A 16668-nucleotide genomic window follows, 5' to 3' on the forward strand; every position below is an offset into this window, starting at 1 on the left:
TTTTCACAACTTTCATAGGCTTGATAACATTGCCATTGAAATTTACCCAGACATTATCATCTAAGGCTGATATATATTGTCTTGAACCTATAAAAATGCACTGAGTTTTATTTTCGTCTGATAGGAGGCCATGTCTCTGAAAATATGCCTTGGCCTCCTCCCAAACTGCCTTGGCCTCCTCCCAAACTGCTTCAGCCCTTCCTAATAAATCCATTCATGTTGCATATGTCCCCTTCAAGTATGATTTGTGTGTCAACAACGAAAATACCAGGTAGAGATTCCGCCAAATCGTTAACAAAATTAACAAACAACATTGATCCTAAAACAGATCCTTGCAGGACCCCAAATGTTACCTCACATCCAGATGACAATGTATCCATTAACTTTACTGACTGGAATCGATTGGTTAGGTAGCTATCAAACCAAGTTGGATCTATTCTTAGATTTATACATTTCTCTACTAGGATTTTATGGTTCATGCTCTCAAAAGTTTTAGATTGATCCGGAAGAAGGAGCTGTAATATCTTTTTACTTTCGGTTATTATATATTCTATCATTTACCTTCAAAAGAGCTGTCTCAGTAGATAAGTTAGGCCTAAACCCATGCTGGTGTTCAGATAAAAGATGGTTTTCTTACAAATATTTTGTTAATGGATTAGCCATAATCTTCTCGAGTACCTTAGACGGAGTAGGTAGCAGTCTATCTCCGTTTCTAAAAATAGGAATAACAAAAGTGTATTTCCATAGGTCAGGAAAAGTGCTTGTCATGATGGAGGTATTGATGATTATTGTAATGTAAAATGCTATTATAAACAGTGCATCCTTGATCAATTTCAGAGTGATACCATCAGATCCGCATGCGTTGGAATTATTTAAAGCCTTAATAGTTAATATAACCGTCTTAGTCTACTGGAGAAGGTTTGAACCCACGTGGATTATCTAGATTTTTTTTTTTAACCAGTGACTTAGAGCCTCATTTCCTGATGTCACTTGCTGAGTTTTCTCGTATGTTTGTTTTCCTACATTCATCACAAAATCATCATTAAACTCTTCTGCTTTAGCTTTAATATTCTCTATGTTTTCAGATGTTTGTGCTTCGCTGCTAACAATATGGAGCATATTTTTTTATTTAAACTACTTTCCATGTTTTATGGTAGTTATTTCTTGTATCTTGGAATTCTTGTCTGTAGTGTTCTCTTCTACTAGAGTCCATCATGACTTTTACTTTTTTGTTCAATTCTCTGAAACTTTCTACCAGTAGTACATCACTTCTTTGGGCTTTAAGATTTCTCTGCACGTGGTCTCTTTCTTTCATCGCTTTTCTTATATCCTGGGTTATCCAGGGGGGCCGTTTGATTTCATTGGTGCTCATTTGTCAATGCCAGAAACAATCACTTCAATTGAAAGAAACACCTAGCAATTTACATCATCAGTGTTTGGTATTTCATTTAACAGGGAGACATTATTTAGTAACAAGTCTCATAGTGTCTGAGAAGAGTCATTTTTAGACACCGGTAAGTTTTAAAAACAGGTTCTCTTTTTGGTCTCTGCAGATTTAGAGTAGCAGTAATTGCCTCCTCGTGGTCTGCTGTTGGGCAGGGGACAACATCAAAGTGCGCAATTAATCATATCAGTTCTATTACTTATCAATAAGTCAGTGAGGGTTGCAGAATTATAAGTAACATGAGTAGGTTTGTTAATGATCTGATGAAGTTTGACATTAGGTATAATTTCGCCCATTTTATTACCTGCAGACAACAAATTATCATAAAAATTACCTAATATAAAGACTGGCATTGTTACGTGGTTAAATTCTCCACAGTTATAACAACCAATTCTATTAAAACTCTTCCTTGTTTTAAATTTCTTGAGCTATTTATGCTGTGGTAGTTTTTGGAGGGTGTGTGTGTGTGTGTGTGTGTCATGCTTACTGTGGTAATCGGTGAGGTTTGCACTATTTACATTTGTTGTGTCCTGATTTCGAGGATACAGAGGTGTACTTCGCCTTTGCTGGTGTGTAACTGCGTTATTAAAGCGACTAGATAGCATTTGGTTTGAAGGTTTCATTGCTGTTACTATTTGCTTTAAAAAACTGACATTGTTTTGTCAGTGCAGAAAGTAGTTGTACTACCCCCATCCTATTCAACAATATCCCGGAATTTTTATTCCCTTCCTTAAAACATAGTTCATCAATGACTCTTGTCCCAAATTTGAATAATAAATTTGTCTTAAATACTGAAATTACATTGGCATAACCTCCTTCTATCAATTTTACACTGTAGTCTCCAATAACAGAATTTAGATCAACATTTAAAGATGGCACAAGCTCACATACATTTATTACAATATTGTCATTTTTATCTCTTAGTTTAGTGACTAGAGAGCCCAGTTTATCTAATCCAGTACCTACATTTCGATTTTCCATCAAGTCGTGTATTCCCTAATATATTATACACTTATCTGGTGTGCAAGAAAGTTTCTCACCTACCCAGCATTTTATCCAATCCAACGTAGCTACCTCCGGTATAGTTCTGATAGCACAGTCGTCCTCAAAGTCCGTCTTCTTGATATCACTCAAACATTCATCGCCAATCAGTAGAATTGTTCCACCTGATGTACTATATACACGGCACATTCGATCTTCTCTCCTCTCTCTCCCGAACTTGCTCTTCCAGCTAAGAGATCCGACCATTCAGCTTGTTAGTAGTTAAGTGAGCTGATTGTATTGCAGTGTTTAATTCTTCTATTTCCTGTTCTTTTTTACACATGAGCTCTCTTATCTCTTCTAACTCTATTTAGATTTGTTCAAGCCGGTCCATTTCTTGGTCCTCGCTGGGTACTCTTCTTGGATGGATGTAAGAATTAATGATGCCCCATTATCATATCTATTAGTTTATCTTTTGTACCCTTACTTTCGAGGATCATAGTTGAAATAAATGTTTCTGTAGTTCTACTTTATTGAATTTTCCAAAAAGGTAGTCAGTCCCAAGTTGGGTTTTCAAGCGATGGTTCATTTACCCTGAGCTTCTCAATCACCAGTTCCGAATTCATTGACGTAGCCATGATGGTTCTCAGTCTCACTGCGCATGCGTAATCCAGAGAAAATTTGACCAGAGGGGTCCTTAGTTAATCTGCAATCTTATCAAAGCAAATAAAAGCACCGTCAGTGATTCAAATTCAATTATTGTACAGTCACTTTCGGCACTATAACTTCACATGGAAGTTGCAAAGCTTCAAAAGTCAATTTGCAAGAGGGAATGAGGCAAACGGAACCAGAACTGAGGAGTTCAAAGGCAGGCATGCAGCTGATGGAAGGCAAAGGGAGCGGGAGGGGAGATCTGGGTAAAGCCAACCAGCAACGGGCCCCTGATGACATCGCTCGTGACGTCACAGGTATTGCCCAATGAAAAGTGAGGTACCTGTTTCTTCAAGCCAACCGAATGCAATAAATAGCGTGAATACATCTGATACAGACCATTGCACTCAGCGATCCCGTCCCGAAGATGGCCAAACGAGGTGGCCGAAACATGTAGACGCCTTAAAAACCAGAAAAGAAGAAATAACAAGAAATACCGGATAGACCCCTGACGACTACGGCCTGTTCCCGACCTACGAAACCCACCTGTATACCTGTTGACGACCCCACCCTGTCCCTGATAACCAGTTTTGCTTTTGATAACACCAGCCCGCCCCGAATTTTCCGTTGACGACCGACAGCACGATGAACATTGGACAGCTGCTTTATAATACCAGCGTGCCAGAAAGGAAAATCATAAGGAGAATTGAAAGAATATTATTATTATTATTATTATTATTATTATTATTATTATTATTATTATTATTATTATTATTACTGGACCCAATTTCACAGAGAAAAATGACCTTACCTTACAAAAATAGGTTGACCCAAGTACTCCAACCATTGTGGTCAAGGCCTAAGCATCTGCTCTTGGATCTAAGCAGTGTCTAGCATAAATGGTTCCTGTAAATGACAGGACTTTCTTTGCGTGCAGTCACTAAGCACTCACTAAACAGCAATGTACAATCACTAAACACTAACATTCACAATGCACTTACACTCCTTGTAAATGCACACTATACACTCACACACACCAAACACGCTTAACATACACTAACACTCAATAACACTAAACACTCACTGAATACTCAAAATTCACTAGGCACTCAATATACACTAAATGCTCACTACACACTCATAAAACACTAAACACAACAAAATATTCAGTGTACCCAAACACTCAGTAAACATTCACTAAACACTCACTTAATCTAAAACCTTCCACTAAAAACACTGAACAATCACTAAGCATTCACTAAGCACAAAACATTCACTAAGTATTCACTGTGCACCAAACATTTACTAAGCACTCACTTTTCACTAAATACTTACTGAACCCTAAATGCTCACTAAACCCTAAATGCTCATGAAACCCCTAAACACTCTTTAAACTCTAAACAATAGATACACTCATTAAACACTCTTTAAACTCTAAACAATAGATATACTCATTAAACACTCACTAAACAGACACTAAACATTCACTAAGCACTAACATTAACAATACACTCACTTAACATTCACTGAATGCTCACTAAACATTCACTGAATGCTTACTAAACATTCACTAAACACAACCATTCACAAAATATTCCCTAAACACTAACATTTCCTAAACCATAAAGACTCACTAAACCCTAAGCACTCACTAAGCATCACTGAATGCTTACACACTAAACATTAGCTAAACATTAACGTTTTAAAAAATTCACCAAACCCTAAGCACTCACTAAACATTCACTGAGTATTTACACACTACACATTTACTGAATACTTACACACCAAACATTCAATACACACTAACATTCACTTAACCCAAAACACTCACTAAACATTCACTAAACCCTAAACACTCAACATTCACTGAATGCTTACACACCAAACATATGCTACACACTAACATTCCCTAAACCCTAATCACCAAATATTCACTGAATAATTATACATACTAAACATTTACTAAACACCAACATGCACCAAACTTTCATTAAATCCTAAATACTTATACACTAAACGGTCACTAAACTCTCAACACTCACTAATCATTCACTGAATATTTACACACTAAACATTCACAAACATTCGCTAAAGCCCTGAGCGCTCTTTAAACATTCACTATCATTCACCAAGTATTCACTAAGCCTTAAACACTCAGTAACATTCACTGAATACTTATAATGCTTACGCACAAAACCCCTGAAATTCGCTAAACACGTACTCATGAAACATTAACTATAAAAAGATTCACAATAGCACTAATCCCCTGTTCAATTTGGGGGTTACCAGACCTCTAAAGATTGCCGCTGTAATGCTGCTTTGCAGCGCCACCCTGGTGGAAGACCACCCAACTACGTAGTAGTACTGGTATAGATATCCTAACTCCCGGTGTATACATATCTTAAGGCACTGGTAGAGGGAAAGGATAGACATATATATTAAAATAGTGGGGGTTGATAACCTTAGCTCTTGCCGGTTAGAGACAGGTGGAAACGCGGGATTCCTCAGAAATGCTGAGATCAAAAACAAAAAGAAAACATGCCGTGTGCATAAACAAGGTCGTGAATACATTCCAGAAGCATGAGATAACCATGGGAAAGGTTACCGAGTTACATGGGAACAAACTAGCGTGAGCTCATTTGTATGTTAAGTAGCATGCGTGTTTCCCTATCATCTGTTAGTGGGCATACGTACGTGGGTCACAGAAAATGAGATATAATCTCTGTATGAGAATTAAAGGATTACTACCTGATATTGATTGATTGTGTGTGGAACATGCCACAGAAGAGGCGTTGGAGGTCTGTTGTAAGGTAAAGTGGAAAACTTTGGAAAAGTTAACACCTTTCTAGTGACATTAAGTTCAGCTTCTAAAGAGGGGTAGTGAGGTGCGACACACATTTTATTGACGAACTTCAACATTTAATTGTCTGATAATTATATTCTCATTTTCAAATGGATTAGAAGTCACCATATAGAAAAATGGGATTTCTCTAGACTTGTTTTGACTTCTGATATACTATGAATTTTCGGACAGAAAGAGATAAGAGAGGGTACTTTCTTAAATATGATTTTGGAAAGAATATGATAGTTTAAAATTTTTTTTTAGACATTTCCTAACTCATTTTATTCCATTTTCATGTTAGCTATTTTGGGAAATAGAAAGTATATTTTTGTACTGGCGGGTTTGGTATTTGATTTTCAGCTAGCTTCAGAGGTGACATTTGAAGGAAACGATGGAGGGTAGGCTATGTTTCCCAGTTAGGAGTTCTCTCCAAGTATTTAAACGAGCTTCATTTTGACCTCGTAAGATATATATATTATCATATATATATATATATATATATATATATATATATATATATATATATATATATATATATATATATATATATATATATATATATATATATATATATATATATATATATATATGTATATATTATATATATATATATATATATATATATATATATATATATATATATATATATATATATATATATATATTAAATAAAGGCTTTTTTGCCACGAAGGAAAAAATGAAAAAGCGAGATAGCTAAGTACTTTCGGTCCTGTTCGGACCCTTTACTGAGTAAAGGGTCCGAACAGGACCGAAAGTACTTAGCTATCTCGCTTTTTCATTTTTTTCTCTCGTGGCAAAAGGCAAAAAAAACACTTTATTTTTTATACATAGCATCACGTTTTATATACTTCGTGATCAAGTTATTCATATATATATATATATATAATATATATATATATATATATATATATATATATATATATATATATATATATATATATATATATATATATATATATGCCTAAAATGAATAGAACTGAGCTGTGCACTGAGGGGGGCAAAGTCTGAAAAACTTAATCTAACCTAACCAGTCATAACCTACCCTGAACGTAACCTAAGGGGGGCTTCCTCTTTGATTTTTTATGAATTTCTTCTCAAAATCTGGTTAAATGGCCCTAAGACATGAGCAACACCTCTGTTATCATGTGGCAAAAGCATTTTTTCGAAATATTAAAATTAATTTTATTTCCCATGACCTTTTTCCTATCCAAATTTGCGACTTTTTTCCTACCTAAAATTTAGATTTTTTCCAGCCAAAATTGTGATATTTCTACTAGACAAAATTGACTTTTTTCCTTGCCAAAATTGTGACTTTTTTCCTAGACCAAATTGTGACTTTTCTGTTACCCATAATTCTGACTTTTTTCCTAAGCAAAATTCTGACTTTTTTTCCTAACCGAAATTGTGACTTTTTCCCAGCCAAAATTGACTTTTCCTAGGCAAAATTGTGATGTAGGGCTGACGTTTGGCTCCTAATGACTATTGTCATTTTGTCCTTTATCTGCCCAATTTATTAATTATTTTGATTTTTATTTCGCCTAATCTCTTACATCTGGCACCAACAATGGCTGATTCCTTGGTGTATGGTGTTCTGAGCGGGTAGCATGCCCAGCAGGCAGCGCCCCCCCCCAGGGAGCCATGGGATTCAGTGTGTCCCAGAGTTGCAAAAAGGGAGGTATGCTGCTCTTTACTCCGAGCATTTTTTCGCTATTTACCATGTTTTTTGCTTGTTTTCTTACATCAAGTAACTCTAAATACCATTTATATACATTTGTGTGTATACTAGAGTGAAAGTGAGACAATATGCCGAAACGGAATCGTGCAACTATGGCCCGTTTAGCAAATTTTGCTAAAAAGAGACATAGGGTCGAAGGTGGGCTGTTTTTTTTTTTTGTTGACGTGGCAGCGTCGCATTGCCACCACCATTGTTGGCTGATGTATCCAGCGCTGTCTACCATCATCACCACCACCAGCAACACCATCACCACCACCAGCAACACCATCACCACCACCAGCACCGCCAACAACAATAACATAAGCTCTTTTTTGGCCACTGAGAGCCTAGCCCTCATTGCCTATACGTCGTCTGCTGCGCAATCATCTGAGGTTTTTTCACCTTCACAGTTACACTCACAGTTGATGAAAGTAATAAAGGACGATGAAAAGGGAGTATATGATGACAAATTCTTACTTGCTTGGTTTCAAACCAGGCAACAAAGAGTCAGGTGGTACTTGATGATAGCCTTGCCTCAAGCAAATAATACCCTTTTTATGGGGGGGACTTGGTGCCGGAAACCAAGCAAAAAAAAAAACACTAAGAACTATTAGAAAGAAGGAAAGGCATTCTGAACTAAGCACTAGTGAGCATTTAACATTTGTTTGTATCATGGTTTTGCTCAAAGATCAGTTTTTTTCCAAGAGTGCCAAAAAAAACACTTCTTGACCTTTACGGCCATTTTTCTCAGTTTTCACTTTTTTGCACTTCAAACGCTAACTGTTTTTTTTTTATTTGAAGGCCAATTTTAAAGTTAAATATACCATTGGAAAGAGGAAAGAAAGGAGAATATTTTGTTGGTGCTAGATTTTTTCTTAGGTTGGTGAGGAACTCGTGATAACCAAATCAACAAAATTTGGGGGGGGGAAAATTCCCCCGGCCCTCACCCCCCATACCCAAAAAAGCAAAAAAAACAAAAAATGGAAAAACTGTTCACAACATTTTTTTTCTACTATGATTATACTTTCTGTGTATAAAGCCGCATTGCAATAGCTCTAAAAATGAAGGAAGAGTTACATTTTTAATTTTTTTTATTTTTTCTTATTTTTTCAATAAAAACCAAAATCATCATTCGATCACTGAAATTTTTTGGGGAACATCTCTTTCTTCAGTCTCCCCCCCACCCCCTCCATCCATCAATCTGTTTCCCTTCCTCCAATTCCTCAAATTCTTTCAAGTTCCTCCTCCTCCTCCTCCAATTGATCTCATCATGAGGAGTCAAGTTGAAGCTGATGTTACTGCTGCTTCTCTTGTTATCATTATTACTGATGTTTCTCTCATTCTATTTCCTCTTCTTAACTGCTCTTGTTCTCTTCTTCTCCTCAGGTTGGCTCTTCTTGAAGTCTTCTGCAAAATGGCTTCCTCAGCACCTGTTATTTCTTCAAATGACTTCAAAACCTTCAAAATGACCTTGTTTGTGAGGAGGTACGGAAAGAAGGTGGTTCACCTCATATACACCTTCCACTTTCTCCACGGGCAACACAGGAGCATCCTAGAGATTCTCACCGACAACCAAGTTCCACTTCAAGGGAGGAGATGTCCTTTCAATGTCCAGGAAATAACAAATCTTACAGATAAGCTTCCAGAAGATCTGGACATCACATTGATGAATAAAGTCTGTCAAGCTCTTTGGCAAAAGGGGGTGAATGACCCTGGGGATGAATTAAAAGGGTTATTAAAAAAGATCAAAGATGAGAGGAACTTTGTTAGCCACGAAGAGCCTCATATGTCAGAACCAGAATTGGAAAGTAAACTAAGAGACTTTCAAGCAACGCTCGAGGAAACTCTTGAGAAACTCAAGTCTCTCTTTCCATCTCATGGTTCTGACACTGACCAGCTTAAAGCAGAGATCCAAGATGCTCTTCCAAAGCTCCTAGAAAAGGTCCGTGAGAAATATGATCCCTCAAACCCCCAGGATGTACAAAGGCTTAAAGATGAAATAGGAGAGTTTAGGAGTGAGTTCTATGACATGATACAAGAATCATCTGAAGCAGAACTCCTGTCTCTTAATGAACGCCTCTGTCAGATTTTGCCCTACGACTGGCTGGCTCAGTATGGTACTACAGATCCAGGACAGATTATGGTATCTTTACAAGTTGCAGATGATCAGGAGTTAAATAAAGGTCTCCATGGCAATAAAAGTATCATTGTAAATCAAAAAGAAATCTTCAACATCAAAGACCGAATGGGAAAAGACCCTGAAGTTGTGATTATATCTGGCGATGCAGGTTCTGGAAAGACCACAATTCTTTGTTCCTATGCAGAGGAATGGTGCAAGAAGACGATGGATGTTCCAGGACTCTCTTCCTTCCCATTTCTGCTCTGTATGCAGTTCAGGAATCATGACCACGACAACTTTGATGACTACCTTAAAAACTTGGTCACAAAAACTGTTGCTCTATTTCCCTTTGACCTTGTCAGATCAGTTGTCCTGGATTCAAGGTGCTTGGTCCTATGTGACGGCTATGATGAGGCCAATGAAAAATCTAAGAATCTATTTGAAGATATGTTAGCCCTTAATTCAAATATGATGAAGTTTGTTGTCACAACACGTCCAGGGAACACCGAGGGACTAACAAAAATTGTGAACAAAGGAAAACGTTCCAGAATCAACCTCAAGGTTTCAGGTCTTCAGGAAGAAGATATGAAATTGCTCACAGAAAAGCTCATTGGCCATCTGATGAAGGATGATGTCACCCAACAGGAGCAAACAAAAAAGGGGCTGCTTCAGAAAATAGAGGAAATGAACACTGACACTAGAACCATCCTGCAAACCCCACTGTATTTCAACCTGTTCGTTCTCCTTTACATTGAGTGTCCAGATCTAAGGGATGAAATGAGCACCAGGACATCAGTCTACTTACAGCTGAAAAGGCACAAGATCAAGAGAATCTCTGACAAGACAGGAATTTCTGAAGAACTGCTGGAGAAATTTGATGCACTGTACAGAAAATGGTCTCTGAAACATTACATGGAAAAAAAATATGAATTCTCTGAGGCAGATGTAAGAGGCTTTAGAGAGGAGATTAAGCAAGCGTTACCTGAAAAAGTATTTCAGAACTTTGATGCCATCATGTCATCCTATTTCTCCATAAAGAAAACAAAGAAGCACCTGGACATTGTCAAGGTCTACTGCCACAGACACAGAAGTGAGCAGGAGTTTGCAGCTGCAGGCAGTATCTGTGATGACATCGTCGCATCAAGTGGAAGGACGCAAGAAGAGAACATTGTCCTAGACATCATCACATCAAGTGGAAGGACGCAAGGAGAGAACATTGTCCTAGACATCATCACATCAAGTGGAAGGATGCAAGGAGGTGGAAGTGATCCAAGACAGTTATTTATGAGATTCAGAGGTGTGATTTCCTTCATACCAGGAATACTTTGTGGTACTGAGAGAGATGTGTTGCATGATACAATAGAGGAGATTCATGAACTCTATGTATCAGACTCACTCTCTTTTGGTATACATGATGCTCTTTTGGACCCATGTATTGAAACCAGACTGGACGATAAGGTTTTGGAATCACTTGTGTCACAGATGAGAAAAACATCGCTGAAGGACCGAGTAAGATTCGAAGAGCCCAAGAGTCTTTATGTCCTACCGTCCTTGCTGCCTAAACTGAGGCCCAAAGAGATTATATTGAAATTTGTTATTTCAAATGTAACAATACATGTGTCACAACTCAGTGAAACGCTGAAGTCTGCTAACCATAACATTTATACAGAGGTTCAGCTTTCGATGCGCCTAAGTGTTTGTGCACAACTTCCAGGACAGGAGGAGGTTTTGAATCCAGTGGATTATTTAAGTAAGTAGGAACTTCAACCATTAGTACAACAGCATTTGTGCATTTTCTCTCTCTCACTATATATATATATATATATATATGCGTGTGTGTGTGTGTGTGTGTGTGTGTAAATACATTGAGATATATAACAATCAAAATAATAACAGTTTTGTTATGCTTCTTTATTCTATAGATGATATTATTGCTTTCTTTGGTTTTAGAAATAATAATAATAATAATAATAATAATAATAATAATAATAATAATAATAATAATAATAATAATAATAATAATAATAATAATAATAATAATAATATCTCAAAGATTCCTCTCATTTGTTTCATCCATCAGAAATGGACATTTGGGATGATGGCTACGAAGACTTAGAGAGGTTGAGGAGGCCCTTTTCTCTCACGACTCCACCAAAGGAACTGAAATTAAAATACTTCATGTTTTATGCTCCTGAGAATCGTAGTCATGTTTCCCAAGTCATAAACAGGACGTTTCCAACAATCAGGGAAGAAGGAGGAGGAGGAAGCACCACTGATTTAGTGATTCACTTATATAAAGGTGAGTAGTAGTAGTAATAGTAGTAGTAGTAGTGGTATCAGTAACATCAAAATTCAACCCTCGAAAGAAATTGCTCTTATTCCTTTTCCTTCTTCTTCTTCATCCACCTCCATCTCCTCCTCTTCCATTAAGAGCAGAATCAAAACAAAAAGAAAAAGAAGGAGAAGATGAACAAGAAGAAGCAAGAGAAGAGGAAAAGGAAGACTTGAAAAATTGTTTCACACTCTCTCTCTCTCTCATGGTAAATATAATAATAATAATGATAATAATAATAATAATAATAATAATAGTATTAAAATTAACTACATTTTAAGCTATTTCTCTTTTAACCTCCTCCTGATTATTATTCCTCTCAATTTTTCCTCTTCTTCTTCTTCAGTGATTCGTGTTTAGTCACTATTTTATTATACTAGATTCATAAAATAGATGTATATATATATATATATATATATATATATATATATATATATATATATACATCTATTTTATGAATCTAGTATATATAAATAGTGACTAACACGAATCACTGAAGAAGAGAAGAGGAAAAATTGAGAGGAATAATAATCAGGAGGAGGTTAAAAGAGAAATAGCTTAAAATGTAGTTAATTTTAATACTATTATTATTATTATTATTATATTATTATTCATTATTATTATTTATATATATATATATATATATATATATATATATAAATATATATATATATATATATATATATATATATATATATATATATATATATATATATATATATATATATAGAGAGAGAGAGAGAGAGAGAGAGAGAGAGAGAAGGGAAGGGAAATAAGGAGGGAAAGGACGGAACAACCTCCTAATGAAAAGAAAGGGGAACGAAAGGAAGGAAGAAAGAAAGAAAGGAAGGAAAGAATGAAGACGAGAGAATGGAAAGAGAGCAAAGGAAAAAGAGGAAGAAGCAGCCAGACCTTATATAAGAGAGAGAGAGAGAGATTATTATTATTATTATTCTTTTCTCCTTTGTTTCTGATGGGGATAAATAAAGAAATAATTCTTTGATGACTTAATCACTTATCACCACTACTTATTAATAGCTTTTTCGGAGAAATTCTTTTTTCCATTGTTTCTTATTATATTATGGGCATAAATCAGTTTCAGTTGTTAGGTACTGACTGACTTCCTTCTTCGCTAGTTTCAGTTTAGTCTGTTCTTCTCTGTCTTATACTATATGTGTACATATATGTGTGTAACAGAGTAATTATGCTGCTTTTGTTCAATATAGTGTGTGTGTGTGTGTGGGTGGGTGTGAGTGTTGAGCAAGAGTGAGAGGCGGCAGGTAGGGAGGTCAAGTAGAGGAGGTGTTGATAATACCTCGCCCTTTTTGTCTTTCCTCAGATCAAGACATAAGGCTCCTACTCGAGTCGCTGACTGTTGCGCCTCTGAGGGAAATAAGGATTCATGTGCCTCCTGGCACGAAGATTGACGATGTTGAAGGACTGAAGACGCTCGCAAGGGAGAGGAGCCTTGGCACATTATACCTTTCTGGAGTAGTTGAAGAAGAGAAGAAGATCGATTGCTGTTGTATCTTATGAGGATCTTTCGGTAAAGTGCAGATGGTTTCTTGTATCCCAGGTCTCTTGTTCATACCTTTAGTGTCTTTATTCTTTGTTCAGAGAGAGAGAGAGAGAGAGAGAGCACAGATGTTCATAAGTAGCAAGTCTATCCTTCAATGCATCTCTCTCTCACTCTCCAAGGGTGGTTGCCTGATTCACTTCCCTACTGCTGACTCAGGGAGGAGGAGGTGGAAGAAGAAGAAGACTTCCATATTACAAGTTACTCAATATACCTTTATATACTGTTCCGTTTCAACACCTCCCCCTCCCCCTCTCCCTCCCTAGCACTTCCTAGGCCCTCTTCCCTCCCAGTCTCTCCCTCCTCCCTCTCAGTCCCTCCTGTAGTCTCCCATTGTTCCCACATGCCCAAGCCGCCACCTGAAAGAAGCTCTCTGCCTGCTCCACCTTTCTTTTCTGTGCTTCTGTCTGTTGTGATGTCTTGCTGTCACTGACAGGAAAGGAGAGGAACTGCATCTTCCTTCTCTCTCTCTCTCTCTCTCTCTCTCTCTCTCTCTCTCTCTCTCTCTCTCTCTCTCTCTCTCTCTCTGATGTGTCAAAGTGTTGGTTTCGAGTGACTGGATAAATAATCGAGAGATATTATGCCTTATTCAGTTGTTCAATTGTATTAATATTAAGGCCATACTCAACAGGGATCTATCATTACATAGAGAACTCTTCTTACATAATTAAAGATATGCTGTTCTATATATGCATGTATGTATGTATGTATGTATGTATATATGTATGTATGTATGTATGTATATATGTATGTATATATGGTGTCTCTGCTGTTGTTCTGAAATTGTCCTCAATACAAAGGATAGATGAGGAAATGACAGAACTGATGAAAGGTGTTGTTCAGCTTTCTAGATGCTGTTGTTATCATTTGTTTGTTTGTTGTTGTTCTCTAGAGTATAATATGTCTGTCAGCTTCCTTTATGTTGTTTTACAGGTGAAGAAAGTCAAAGTAATTCATGAAAGATCTGCGGAAATGTTTGTACACTAATTAACTTTACTTAGCTGCATTTAAAGTTCCACTTGTAAAAGTGACAATGTTGAAAATGTTATATAATATGTATTCTTTTTTTCATTGTTCTGCTTTGAGTTCTTTATGATTCCTGAGAAATATTTGTTTATCTTTTATGTCCTTTTCTCAGAACAAGTTTGAGAACCTGTTGCATTTTTATAACTACAGTAGTGCAGTCAATAGACTTACCTATCTATCTATCTATATGGAAATACCGAAATGCCAAGGACGCATAATTTGTTTAAGCTTTGCAAATACACTGGATGCTTACTTCCATTGGGTGTTTTATTAGCCATGTTATGCATCAATAGTGAAGCAGTTTTGGTAAGAAGGTTTCATATTGGAAATGGAAAAACATTTGCTTTTTGAGAATAAAAATTTTATGTCAACTTAATTGTCATCTTTTGCGATCTGTTTTGGTGATGCTTCAGATATTGAAAGTGTAAATATACTGTATCTACGTACAACCACAGTGATGACAGTTGCAATCAAAAGGCAAAGTCAATTAGTCAAAAGATTCATTCAACTTGTATAAGTTATATAAAATTACCAAGAAAATTGCCCCAGAAAAAGAGCACAAAAGCAAATTAAAAAATTGATGCAAATAAGCCACCGTCAAATTAGACAAAATAAACATAAATGGAAATGAAACACTTCCTGACAATTGTCAGTCAATTCACTGCCAAACTCAATATCAAAACCGTTAGCCCCAAGTCAAGAGAACAAGTATGTCACCGAAAGTGAAAAATTGACACAAACAATTCAGGGGCAAATTGGACAAAATACATATCAGTGGAAATGAAACACTTTCTGACAATTGTCAGTCAAAAGGAACAAACACTTATGGAAAAGAGGCCAATGCATCTTTCCTTACCAAACTCAACTTCAAAACATTTGGCCCCGAGTCAAGAGAACATTTTCTCATGATAGAAAATGCAGTAGTCAGTCAATGAGTGAGTATTGGCGAAGTGGGAAGAAACGTTTTCTGAATCTCAGACAGATAAAAAAAAACTCCTCAGTTGCAGATGAGATCAACTGAAGGATGGAATGACTGAATGAAAGTCTCTATGAACACTTTATCAAAAACTTTGAAATGGAGAGAGAGAGAGAGAGAGAGAGAGAGAGACCTTTTCAGTATATTATGGGGAAGGATGAGTAAGGATGGCTTCAGAGATTAAAAAAATTTAATAATAATAATGATAATAATAATAATAATAATAATAATAATAATAATAATAATAATAATAATAATAATAATAATAATAATAATAATAATAATAATAATAATAATAATAATAAGTATTTTCCTCAAACAATAATCATAATAGAGTAAATCCAAAAGAAAGGAACAAATCTTGTGTTAGTTAAAACTGTAACGAAATATATTTTTTGGGGGGGGGGGGGGGGGGGAAAAAGAAAATAATAGAACCCCCCCCCCTCCACCCCCCCCTCTCTCCCTCTCTCGTCTCTCTCTCTCTCTCTCTCTTCCCCTCTCTCTCTCTTCTCCTCTCTTCTCTCTCTCTCTCTCTCTCTCAATAACTAAATAATTAAAACAAATAAAATGAAATAAAAAAAAATCGAAAAAAATAAGAAATAAATAAATTAAAAAAAAGATAGAAAATAATACGAGTTAAATAAAGCAATACAAGTTGTAAAAAATGAAAAATAAAAAAATAAAACAAAAGAAAACGAAAAATAGGAACATAAAATAAAAATGATAAATAACACAAGAAAAAATGAAATTTGTTAAAAATAGAAAAATAAATAAATAAAATATAAGGGGGAAAATTTTAAAATAAAAATATAAAAAAAACTGAAATATTACAATAATGAAATAAAAGATAAAATAAAAAAATAAGAAAATGAAATATAAAAAATAAATAAATTATAGCAAATGAGCAAAAATTTGGAAATAAAAGAATAAAAATAATAAAAAAGTGAAATAAAAAATAAATAAAAGAATAAGAAAATAAAAACAAA

At 35.8% G+C, this 16668-nt stretch overlaps 1 protein-coding gene across 1 annotated transcript in view; it reads left to right on the top strand.

Moving 5' to 3' along the window:
* Positions 1-14964, top strand: part of LOC135204706 (uncharacterized) — a 19328-nt gene extending 4364 nt beyond the window's left edge. Inside the window, exons 2-4 of the mRNA XM_064234860.1 lie at positions 9040-11522; positions 11853-12071; positions 13444-14964. Of these exons, the coding sequence (XP_064090930.1) occupies positions 9068-11522; positions 11853-12071; positions 13444-13640 (2871 nt within the window). The 5' untranslated portion in view covers positions 9040-9067 and the 3' untranslated portion in view covers positions 13641-14964. The remainder of the gene's footprint in view (positions 1-9039; positions 11523-11852; positions 12072-13443) is intronic.
* The last annotated feature ends 1704 nt before the right edge of the window (positions 14965-16668 follow it).

The sequence above is a fragment of the Macrobrachium nipponense genome, chromosome 47 (assembly GCF_015104395.2).
Source record: "Macrobrachium nipponense isolate FS-2020 chromosome 47, ASM1510439v2, whole genome shotgun sequence".
NCBI lineage: Eukaryota > Metazoa > Arthropoda > Malacostraca > Decapoda > Palaemonidae > Macrobrachium > Macrobrachium nipponense.